The sequence below is a fragment of the Streptopelia decaocto genome (genome assembly GCF_964273445.1).
Source record: "Streptopelia decaocto genome assembly, chromosome: 24".
NCBI lineage: Eukaryota > Metazoa > Chordata > Aves > Columbiformes > Columbidae > Streptopelia > Streptopelia decaocto.
In genome coordinates this window covers 1,837,164-1,849,459 of record NC_138679.1, presented here as the reverse complement: position 1 = coordinate 1,849,459, position 12,296 = coordinate 1,837,164, and the positions used below count along the sequence as shown (strand labels likewise).

Here is a 12,296-nt window from a genome sequence, read left to right as displayed (position 1 = left end):
AAACTAAATAAAGCTCTAAAAGTTCCCAAATCCTCGATCCACCGTGGAGAAGAAGGGCTTTACTTGTTTACTTTTAATCGGCTGACACGAACCCCAGGATGCGGCGAAAAATAATACTAATAGAACTAAATCTTTCACCTAATCTATGGCAGGTTTGCGTCCGTCCGCTCCCCGTCCGCCGTGAAGGACCAAACTGTCCCCAAACTGTCCCCGTCCCCCTGCGCTCCGCAACGTGGAACCGTTTCCCATTTCCAGTCTTAATCTTATAAGAACGAATTGAGAATGACCAGCGTAAATACACGGGTGCCACTGGGAGCAGAAACCGCTCTTTAATCTCAGATATGAAAACAATTCCCTGCTCCACTCGCTGGCAATCAGCGAGTGCTATCAGTGCCGCGCTCTCCCCGGGAACAGGAGAGCTTATAAATATGAATTAGCGCGGAGAAAATCTACTCTCTTACCTAAAGCTAAATGTTATCTGAGTCCCTTTCCAGCAGTGGCTGACATTTCCAGAGTGCTTTTAGTCACATCTGTGGGAAGACAACTCATTTCTTGTGTTTGGAGGCAAAAAAAGGGAGCAAGGAGAGCAGGAGGAAGAGGAGGGCGAGCGGCGGCACAGGAGATGCTGCCTTTGTGTAAGGAGGGAGATGCCAGGTGGCCGAGCCTCTTGGGCTCTGGTGTTCAATGGGTAAAGGACGCCGGTGCCCGCGGCCGGGACGTGGAGCGGCTCCAGGTGCCACCACCCGCCTGCCCTGGGGTGACGGTGTTGGGTTGACAGTTGCAGCCGATAACCTCGAGGGTCTTTTCCAAGCAAAATGAGCACCAAAAGCAGCAAGGTCTGGCTCGAGAGCAGGAGTCGGTGCCTGGGACAGAGCTGTGAGCGTCCCCAAAAACAGGGAGGTTCAGCGCCCATGGCCCTCTGTGCGGGCTGGGGAAACTGAGGCACGGCCGCTGCTTCTCTCCCACTCTCTGCCTCCAGGTGCACAAGAGACCCCCAGATGCTGCTGCCGCACACCAAAGGGTCCCGGGGAAGGACACGGCCCCACAGCGGGGGTACAAACCCCATCCCGGCTCCAGTCCCCGTTACCCACACCCGTGTCTGCGAGGGACGGAACTGCAGCCCAGCGAGTCTCTAATGGGATGCTTAAGCTTCTTTTAGGTTTTTAATAAGCAGTTCCTGGCTGGAATGCTAAACATCGCCAGGTAGACAGACCCGTCTCGCCGCGATGCGTTTCTGTGTCCTTGTCTGGCTGCAGTGAGCTCTGACCTCATTTGCTTCGTGCCATTCAATTAACAAGGCGAGCGGCGCTGGAGGTGGGGGCGGGATGCCGGGGGGACTTTAACCGTATGTATTAATTTCCATTTTATGTTCCAAACAATTGAGCATCGCTCGGTGGCGGGAGGCGGCTGCCGGCCCCTCTCGTGGGTACCAGTCCCGGCTCTGCTTTGCTGGTGACCCCCAGCCCAGCGCTGGTGGCTTGGGGGGTTCAGGGGGAAATTGGGGGCCCCCATCATTGGCCCAGGGGTGGATCCACACCCTGCACAGCCCCCTTGTGTACTTTGGTTGGTGCCCCTCCATCTTGTGCTTCATCCGCAACGTCGGTGGCTGCACGAGACAGAAACGACATGGGAAGGGGCGAGAGAGGGAGAGAAATGTTTCCCGGGATGTTAAAAAAAAGCGACTTCAGGCGCCTAAATTTATGCCGCTCTGAAATGGGTTTTATCCCAGTGTAATGAGAGAACAAATCATTAATTCCTCTCTGCAGACAAAGGCTGGAGGTTTTCCCGCAGCCGTTCCCCCCCCGGGCCGGTTCATGGGGCAGCCCCAGGGCTGGTCGTTCCACAGGTGGGGGCCGGGGCTGCCCCCGGGCTGGGGTCCCGGTGGGGACAAGAGACGTGTCTCCAGGTTTCAGAAGGCAAGTGGCTCCCTTTGCTCTCTAAACACAAATGTGGGGCTGGGGATGAACAGGGGGGGGTTGTTTGTTCTGGATGGAGTGATAAATATTAATTACACAAACCAGCCTCTTCCAGCCCGCCCTTATCTCCACTACGTACCAGGACGGGGAGAAACTGAGCCAATTTATTCACTTAGCGGGTCACTCCCTTCAAGAACAGCCCTTTCAAAAGGGAGTTGCAACCAGACTAGATCAAGCACGGCTGAGTTCGCCTCCCTCAGATATGGTAAAATATTCTAATAAATACTTGGGAAACCCATTACAAGGAGAACATTTCATACCACTGAGACCTTCACAGCGCGGCCTTTCATGTGGGTCTCCTGTCCGAGCTGGGGGGGGGCATGCAGCGTCCCCGGGTCCCCATCAGCACCCGTTGCTCTCACACGGAATGTCGCTGCTCCACAGGCTGCTCTCCCCCCATTTTTAATGGCAAAACATACAAATCTGCTCCCAGTTCACAGCTCCGGGGGGTTGGGAAGGAGCCCCCGCCTGGGTGGCCCCGTGGCCAGGGCAGCCGCGGGTCTGGCCGCTGATGGCGGGGCAGGGGGGGTGATGCTGAAGGTTTCCTCCCCCTGTAGGCACAGGAGGAACATCCTGCTCCGGTACCTTCGCTGTGTGAAACACAAACCCCCGTGGGGCTCCCAGCAGTGGGGACAGACCCAGCCACAGGCCACCCGCACCCCGGCCCTGTCCCCATTCCCATCCCCATTGCCAATTCCACCCCGTTCCCATCCCAAATCCCACCCCAATCCCATCCCAGTCCCATCCCCATTTCCATCCTATCCCAAATCCCACCCCAGTCTTGTCCCCATTCCAAACCCATCCCCAATCCCAATCCCGTCCTATTCCCATTCCCACCCCAATCCCATCCCGGTTCCCATCCCATTCCTGGCCCCACCCCGCCCCATTCTCATCCCGTTCCCACCCCGTCCTCCACCCAAACCCAACCCCCATCCTCACTCAACTCCAATCCCAGCCCGCCCGCCCCTATTTACCCCCCGCCCCCGCTCCCATCCGGTGGGCGACGGCGTCACCGTGCGGCAGCGCCCGGCAGCGCCCGGGGGCTCCGGGACACGGGGGTGGGCGCTCCCGGGGGGGCACCGGAGTCCGGGTGCTCCCGGGGGAGCAGGATCCGGCCCCGGGGTGGCTGCGGAGCTGTGGCTGCTGCCCGGCCGGGGGGGCAGGACCCGGCCCTCGGTACCGGGGGGCGGCGGGCGCGGTGCAGTGGCGGCGTCGGGCCGGGGGGTGGCACGACCGAGCCGGCCGGGAACGCGGAGCCAGACGGTGATGCTGCCGGGGAGGGTCCCCGGGCACCGCAGCCCCGTCCCCGCATCCCACCTTCCTCCGTCCCTGCATCCCTGCGTTCCTGCATCACTCCATCCCTGAACCTGCACATCCCTGCGTTCCTGCATCCCTGTGTCCCTGAATCTGCACATCCCTCCACGCTCGCATCCCTCCATCCCTGCGTTCCAGCATCCCTGCATCCTCCCACTCCCGCATCGCTGGATCCCTGCGTCCTTGCATCTGCACGTTCCTCCATCCCCATATCCCTCCATCCCCGCATTCCTGCATCCCTCCATCCCCGCATTCCTGCATCCCTCCATCCCCGGCTGGCACCACGGGCCCGGGGGGCTGCAGCCGGGCACAGCGGCAGCACCGGGGTGTGCGAGGGCTGAGCGGCCCCCGCACCCATCGCCCACCCTCCGCACAGCCACCCCGCTCCGGGGATGAGGCAGCGCCGAGGGGGACACGGCTCCGCCGCGCAGCGACGCCGCAGCTAACGGTATGTGCTGGGTCCCCAAATCTGACCCAAATCATAACGGGGTTGCAGAGAGCAGGGGGTTGTGGGGGTGTGTGCTTGGTGTCAAGGTGGCTTTGGGGTGATTGCAGGAATCGGGGTGCAAATACCCCAGTGTGTTAGTCTGGGGCACAGCCTGGGCTCCGGCCACAGGGTCTGGCCTGCCAGGCTCTGAAAAGCCAAGGATGGGGATGGGGTGGGGAATGGGGGGAGTGTGCGGGCCTGGTGCGAAAATCTGGGGGGAAACAACACAGGTGGGGGCTATTATCTCCAAAAAGGCAGCGTACGTGCGTGCTGGGAAGGAGATTTGTGGCTGTGACCATCTCGCTCGATAATCCCGAGCGCTGCTTTTTGCTGGGCCATCTGGCCGCTCGCACGTGGGGGTCAGCGAGGCGGGGGGGCCGCGGCGATGTTTGAGTTTCCTCTTCCCAGCAGCTGGCGGGACCCCGCCGCCCCCGGCCCACCATGCCCTCCTCCCAGCCCGGCAGCGAGTACTGGATCGATGGGTCCCACCGTGAGACGGCCCTGGAAGATTTCTACGTCGTGGGCCCCGAGCTGGGACGGTACTGGCTGGCGGGGGGGTCAGCAGGGGCTGGTGGGGGCGCAGGAGCCCACCTGGCACGGGAGTGTGTCCCAATCTGGGCAGAGACTGGCCCGGTGGGGAGAGGGAGGGATGCGGGAGGGATGCGGGAGGGATGGAGGGATGCGGGAGGGATGCAGGAGGGATGGAGGGATGCAGGGGGAATGGAGGGTTGCTGCGTCCCCATGGCTGTGGGGTGTGCGATGCCACAGAGGGGACCTGCCTTGGCAGTCACAGGATATTTGGTAAAGGCTCTTATGACTTATTTATTAGAGGTCCTGCTGTAAGTCCTCACGGGCAGGGGACACCAGGGCTGGCTGGCCAGGCTGCACGTGCCCCTGCCGCTGGTCCAGGCTCTCTCGGCAAATCCCATTGTTCGACATTTTCCAGTTCATCTGTAAAGCAAATGCAATTATCTCCTGTGGCAGACAGGGCTGGTTGCAGATATTTATTTGAGGCTCGGTTCCTGGGGCCAGCAGGGAGAGGGGCCGGGTGCGGCGAACGCCGGCAGCAATCCAGCGGTAATTGGGGAGGCGTGAGGGGCCGCGGCGCCGTGCCAGGGCACAGCCGAGCAGCAGCCCCGGCACCTCCTCACTGCCAAGCCCAGGGCGCCTAAATAGCCTGTTAGCAGCAGAATCAGGCTGCAAATTGTCCGTGCGGAAAGACGGCGCGGGAGGGTGACGGCGGGGCTGCCGCAGCCAGGGGAGACGCTCATGGCTTTTTGCGCCACTGGAAGTGTGTTCTTGCTGCGGTCACAGCAGCAGCGATGCCGGTTTGGGTTCAAATTGGAGCCTTCTGCCCATTTTCCTGAGCTGGAGAAGGTGGTGATGGTCACCTCTCCCCTCCAAGCCTGAGGAATTTTTTTCCGAATTGTTTTTTATTTGCAAACTAAATTGTCATAGGAAATGCTGAGCAAAAGGAGAGAAATGGTTTGTAAATATCTGAGGTGTGGAGATGCTGGGTTCTGCCGCCCCTCAGCATCCCCAGCCCTGTGGTACCCGGTGCTGCCGTTGCCATGGGAACGCGGTTCCCAAGTTCAGCTGGATGAGTTGCAAAATCCGCTCTGGTTTTTAAAGCAAATCTCTCTCACAAGAGCACCCCAGGGAGCGCCGGCAGCCGGGGGGGTGCAGCAAAGGGGCACGTGTGGCTGGGGAGTCGGTCCTGGGGGAGATTTTGGGGCAAAAACCGGTGTCTGGCCTGGGGCCGAGCTCTTGGTGTCGCGTTTGCCGGGGCGGGGGCACAGGGACCCGTGTGGCTCCAGGCAGAGCCTGTGGTCAAGACAGTAAAGCCAAAGAGCACTCAAATGTGGTCGATGACTCAGGGGTGAGAATTAATGTGCCAGGTGGGGATGATGGAGCTGCAAAGGAGCCCCATCATGGCCTGAAGCGCTGGGTTGGTTTTGCCCTCTGGGGGTTAGAAAATGTTATTAACTGGATTTAAAAATCCCCGGCAACTGAGGGTGTTGCTGGGGGTTTGATGGGAAGGGTCTCATGGCCCCCTGTGCCATGGCCTGGGGATGGGGACAGGGACCCTCACGTGTCCCCACAGTCCCCACCGAGATCATCCTCGTGTCTGTGAGCAAGGAGGAGGAGGCTCCATCCTGTCGTCAAAGCTGCTTAAGGATTTAAACCCCCTGTAGGACTCGGTTTTAATTAAAATGGTTTATCCAGAAAAGCTGGGAATGATGGGGGGGGGATGCACACCGAGCTCCTGGGGTCTGGTGCTGGTACGAGTCACGGTGGGGGGCACAGGGTGAGTGGGACCCCCCTCCATCCCGGCCACCTCCAGGCCACCTCCCGCCTCTGTGCCCCCAGGGGAGCCACCTCAGTGGTGTTCAGCTGCCAGGAGAAGGGCACGGGCGCCCCGTACGCCGCCAAGATCCTGAAGAAGACAGTGAGTGTTGGGGGGGGGGCTGAAGGGTGTGCGTGGGGGGCTCTGCTCCACTCCCAAAGCACCTCAGCACTGCCGGGGCACCGTGACGGGCACGGGGCTGTGGGACGGGCATCGATCTGGGGGTCCCAGGTGCTGCAAAGTGCCAGGTTTGGGCTGGGGTGCAGCAGGAGAGGGGTCTCTGAGTGGGGGGGGGAGCAGAGGTGACGCCACCTCCATGCAGGCTCTGCTTTCCAGATCGACAAAAAGATCGTGAGGACGGAGATTGGGGTCCTGCTGCGGCTCTCGCACCCCAATATCGTGAGTATAACCCCCTGGGGAACCCACCTGTGCCCCATGTCCCCTCGCTGTGCCCCATGTCCCTTTGCCCTGGCACGGTGACTCCCCACTCACTGCCGCACAAAACTCCTGGTCCTTGCAGCACCTTTGAGCTTCTCAGCCCCCCTGCTGTCCCCCCCATCTCCTGGCCTGAGATTTCCATTTGGGAAGCAATTTCCATCGAGGAGATCAAATGAAATACTGCAGCAAATTGCCCATCTGCAATGAATCCTGCAAGGGGAGATAAAAGGCGAGGCCGGGGCCGTGGGTGCTGGGTCCCGGCGCGGTCGGTCGCCGTTTCTCTTGCTCAGCGCTCGGGGGATAACGGCAGCTCGGCTGGAGCGATTCGCAACGCCCGGGAGCAGATCGAATCAGCGCCGGCGTCAGCAGAGCCGCAGCCGCCGTGTCGGCCCCTCCGCAATGGCAGGGGCTCCGTGCCCCCGCCCCTCCGCCTGCCCAAAAGGTTTATTAATAGCGGCTTAGTTCCACCGGCAAATTGCAAAAGCATCTCGGGGACGACCTGAGTTAAAGAAAATAACACAAAAAGACACCTGGCAGTTGCTGCGGCACAGGGGGATGGTGCTGCGGGTGAGACAGACCTGGCTCCAATTGCATCAGTCGCTGGGACATCACTGGGACATGGCAAGGACATCGGTGGGACATCACTGGGACATGGCCAGGATATCACCAGGACATCACTGGGCCATGGCCAGGACATCCCCTCGCAACGGCTGCTGCTGCCTGAGTTGCCGTTTTTGTGCGATATGGCCCCAAACCCCATGCACAGTCGCGTCCAGCACAGCCCACGTCCATCCTTGGAGCAACAAGTCTTTGCTCTCTGGAGGAGCCCAGAGGGGTCTCCTGTCCGCCCGGACATCATCCAAAACCTCAATGCAAAGAGGAAGCCAAGAGAAGCCTATAACATCCAAAAAACAGGGACGACGGAGCCAAACACACTGGAGCCAGGGATCCTGGAGCCCCTGGGCCAGCTCGGCCTGGGGATGTCTCAGCGTTTTGGGGCAATTTGGTGCTTCTGCCTTTTCCACAGAGTCATTTCCGCCGTCCCAGGACACGGGGGCAGCAGGCGGGATGGGGATCAGCCCGGGAGGACGCTCAGCTGGTATCGGCCACGATGGGGAGAGGCTCCTCTGATGCGTTATCAGAAATGCAACAGAAAATGTGATTTCTGCCCTTCTTTCCACCCCCTCTGCTCTCCATGGAGATGTGGAGGAGGAACCAGCTGGACAGTTTTCATGTTTAAATCACCGAGTTTTCCGTAGGGTTGTGCTCACTCCCAGGTTCAAGTGATTCTTGAAGCAGCGACGCACCGTTTCACCGCTCGCACCGGAGCCGTTCTGCGCTCGCTATCGTTCGGCACCAACCTCGACAGCGGATGATAATAGGATTGTAAACTTTTGAAGTTAATAGGAAAATTATAGTGCTTCTGTGTATTATTATAATGCAATAAGCTGCCACATAGTGTCTCTCAGCCTGCGGGGTATCACGGCTTGTCACCCAGCCTGTGAAGGTAATGATTAAAGCCCCATGAAATTCGCAGTGTCACAAAAGTCTTAAGAAGCATGAAATTTTCTGTTTTCCATTAAAAAAAAAAAAAAATATATATATATATATAAAAAATTGCATTTTGACGTATTTTTAAGAGAGACCTGTTAATTCCAGATTTGCTGCAGCGGCACAAAGGTCTCGCGCAGACAATCTCACCTTGTGTGGGAGCTGAAAAGCAAAAATCAGGAGAAAATTCATGTTTCTTTAGAGCCTCTTCTGCTGCAAAATGGTCCAAGGGCCATTCCCAAAAGCACCCGCGGGGTCCCAGAGGTGGCTTTGTCCCGTTGGGGCTCAGTGCATCTCTCCTGCACAAGTGCTGGGGTGCAGGATCCGTGCCGGGGGGACGAGGACAGGGCTTTGGGGGGCACTCCCATGAGAAATTAAAAGCTTTTGGTGAGCTAACGAGCTTGGAGAAGCGATCAAGGCGCCGCGTGGCCATCTCTTCCCGTTCCCAGCGTCGTCCTTAACACACGATTCAGCGAGCAGGGCTGGTGCAAAGAGTTAAAAGAAATCACATTTGAACAAATAAAGAGGCGAGGAGGGAGATGTGCGGCTGCCCCGACAAGCCCCTCACACCCCAGTGGTTGTGTGATCCCCCCCGGCAAACCTGGCCCCCGCATCCCTCCTGTCGCCCTTGCAGATCAAACTGAAGGAGATTTTCGAGACGCCTGCTGAGATCGCGCTGGTGCTGGAGCTGGTGACGGGAGGAGAGCTCTTCGACAGGTACGTCCGAGCCCCGTCCCGGCTCCCGGCGAGGGGACAGAGCTCGTGGTGGGGAGGATGGGGATGGAGGGGGCTGATGGGGGGTCTGGGGGGGCCTGGGGGGGCAGGGGCTGCTGCACTGACCCCGTGTGCCTGCAGGATCGTGGAGAGGGGCTTCTACAGCGAGCGGGACGCGGCCCATGTTGTCAAGCAGATCCTGGAGGCCGTTTCGGTAACGTTGTCTTGGGAGAGGCACTGGGGGCTGCACCCATCCCAAATACCCCTGGGAGAGGCACTGGGGGCTGCACCCATCCCAAATACCCCTGGGAGAGGCACTGGGGGCTGCACCCATCCCAAATACCCCTGGGAGAGGCACCCAGAGCTGCTCCATCCCAAATATCCCTGGGGAGCAGCGTTTTGTCCGCCCGAAGGTGTTGCTGGTGGAGGATCCTCCTCTCCCCCCGCATTTGGGGGGGGATGCGGAGGGAGGAGGAAGGTCAGCGCCGCTCTGCACCCCAGCTTGGCTGGCGATGGGGTTTCTATGGCAACGGGAGGGTTTAAAAACAGCCATTCAGAACGTCCTTCCCGTCCCCCCGCAGCCGCGCCGGCAGCTCCGGTTCTGCTGGTGTTCGGTGCTTCCGAAGGGACAATCAGGCCAGTTGGTCCCGTGGTTGTGCCGGTACCAGACCAATGCCTCCCGAATTCTGCCCAAGGCCAACAAGGCCCCTCCCGGCCCTTCCCCTCCTCCCCCATCCCGATTTCTCTCTCTCTGAAGTATTTGCACGAAAACGGAGTCGTCCACCGCGACCTGAAGCCAGAGAACCTGCTCTACGCAGACCTGTCCCCCGACGCGCCCCTGAAAATCGGTGGGTTTGCCAGGGACCCCCGGGAGCGGTTGTGACACCGGGGGGGTCGATGGTGCCTCCCCCTGACGGCACTGCCGCTCTCCTGTGTCCCCTCAAGGTGACTTCGGGCTCTCCAAGATCGTGGATGAGCAGGACACCATGAAAACCGTCTGCGGGACGCCGGGGTACTGCGGTGAGTGGGGGCGCCCGGGGGGGCTGCTCCCCACCCGAGGCTGCGCACAGCTCGCTGCAGGGGTGACACTGCCGCTGCCTGGGGGTGTTTCCTCCACCACGAGGTTCCCACCGCGGCCGTGCTGCCGGGAGCTCCCCACATCCATGTGTTTGAACCCCAAACTCTGTTTCCAGCCCCCGAAATCCTCCATGGGGGCCCATACGGCCCCGAAGTGGATCTGTGGTCCGTGGGCGTCATCACCTACATCCTGTGAGTAACGTTCCCCGGTCCCGCACGCGGTGGAACCGCTGGCTCTGCCTCAGCCCGCTGTGAGCGCCGGCACAGCCGTGCCGCGAGGCTGGGGGGGCAGCTCTTCTCTCCCCCCTCGCAGGCTCTGCGGCTTCGAGCCCTTTTTCGACCCGCGCGGGGACCAGTACATGTACAGCCGCATCCTCACCTGCGACTACGAGTTCGTGTCTCCATGGTGGGACGAGGTTTCCCTCAACGCCAAGGACTTGGTGAGCGAGGCAGCACCGGAGCGCAGGGCTGCTGAGTGTGAACCTCCAGAGCAGCGCTTGAGAAGATGGCAAAACTCAGGGCGTTTATCAAATGAAGCCTTTTTGTGTGTCTGAAATTGGTTACAGGTCAGAAAATTGATCGTCCTGGACCCCCAGAAGAGACTGACTGTCTCCCAGGCTCTGGAGCATCCCTGGGTCACTGGGAAAGCTGCTAAATTTGCTCACATGGACAGCACGCAGAAGAAAATGCAAGAATTTAACGCCAGAAGGAAGCTGAAGGTAGGGAGAAACGGCCCCGCGAGCCCTGGCGTGGCTCATCTTCACGTCCCCTCGTGCAAATGGCCAGGACCACCGGGAGCTGCCGTTGCTGGGTTCTAAGGATCCCCTGCCCCAAGCAGATAAATGTCCAGTGACATGTGGCAGCGTGGGGGGTGGCTTGGGGAGGGGTGAAGGACAACAGAGCAGCTCCTTGTGCAGCTGCATCCCTGGGGAGCACGATCTCCCCTCTGGGGGCTCGGGAAGGGTGTCGGAGGGGACAAACCTGGACTAACAATGGCTCCCCCCCGCTGTGCCTTTGCGACAGGCTGCCATGAAAGCCGTGGTGGCTTCCAGCCGCTTGGGCAACCACGGTCACCACGACTGCTCCCGCAGCGGGCGCAGCCAGGGGGGTCCCCCAGGCACCGGCCTCCCCCAGGGGACAGGGACCGCTGGCCCCGAAGCCACCGCCACCAAGGAGCTCGAGGCTTTCCGGAGCGACTGCCCCACCGTGGCCGAGGTTCCCGTGAACAGCGCCGGCTGCAAGAGCTAAAGCGCCCGGCGCGGCTGCCGGCTCACCGCGGCTGTGACAGCAACGGCTGCTGAGCCCCGGACGCTGGCAGTGGGGCTGGGGGGACAGGAGCCCCCCGAGTGTGGGTGGGCACTGGGAGCCCGTGGTCTGTTGCGTGAAGCGTCTTCATCCAGTGTCCTGTTGCCAGTGCCGTGAGTTTGTGTCTGTACGGACCTGATGGAGGAAACGAGGCTGGTGACTCAGTCTTCCAACAAATTAACAAGTTTTGGCTGCTCTGGCTTGAAAAGATCTCAAGTGGCTTAAAAATGAGGAGGAAACAGCAGAAAAAGGATTTCTGACACCTTCCCTACAAAGGCAGCGAGTTGGCTTTGCAATAGAGTTCTGTACGTTCCTGTAAATAGTCCTGAAGGGCTTGTTTGCTGAGGGGGCGTCCGGATCGCTGCTGGATCATCGCTGGGTTGTCACCGGTTGTCACTGCCCACCGACCCTGCAGCTGCTGGGACAGGGGTTTGCTGCTCCGTCAGATGAGGTTTGGAGGAGCCGCTGGACCCGGCTGCTCGATCCAATCCGGAGAAAACGCGTTTGCCAGCGGTTCCTTTATTCTCTCCAGATGGCAGATGATCTCAGCTCGATTCGTGCTTTGGTTCCGCTCCAGTTTCATTTGTCCCCACGTTCAGTCTTGTGGATGTGTGATGGCAGCAGGATTGTCACAGCCCGGGAGTGCTGGCGGTGACATTCCAGAGTGCGATTTATACGAGTTTTAATGAAGAACAATGCAACTTTCTACAGCATGTTGTGAGATTTTGTAACGTGTGACGGTGCTGTTGTTCCCTGAGGACAATGAGTTTATACATCTTTTGTTTGTTTGTTTTTATAAGAAATCAGCTGACAAACTTCTTGAAAAGTGACTTTTTTAGGCAGTTATTTACCAAGCCGCAGCATAAGCATTTGCAGATTTTCAGTAATCGGAGAGGAAAAGCCATATTGCGTGGGGGATTACAGGAATCTCCGCGGTGCCGGCGGTTTGCTGATCCGAGGCCGTGACCGTGACCGCAGGCTGGGCCACGCACGTCCAACACGATCGGGTGAAAATCCTCATCTGGAAAGGAACACAATTTGGACACGTGGTTGATTTTTCCCGGCTGGTGACACAGAACTGAGCGGT

General features: G+C 59.5%; 1 protein-coding gene across 1 annotated transcript; it reads left to right on the top strand.

Moving 5' to 3' along the window:
* Positions 1 to 4,218: 4,218 nt before the first annotated feature.
* On the top strand, positions 4,219 to 11,152 carry LOC309449767 (calcium/calmodulin-dependent protein kinase type IV-like; the record flags this gene model as incomplete). The annotated part of the gene is given in 12 exon segments (XM_082072150.1): positions 4,219 to 4,316; positions 6,148 to 6,226; positions 6,461 to 6,523; positions 8,748 to 8,830; positions 8,969 to 9,041; positions 9,585 to 9,675; positions 9,748 to 9,754; positions 9,756 to 9,847; positions 10,021 to 10,096; positions 10,218 to 10,344; positions 10,471 to 10,623; positions 10,928 to 11,152. Coding segments are annotated over 12 exon segments (1,167 nt in total).
* Positions 11,153 to 12,296: the final 1,144 nt, after the last annotated feature.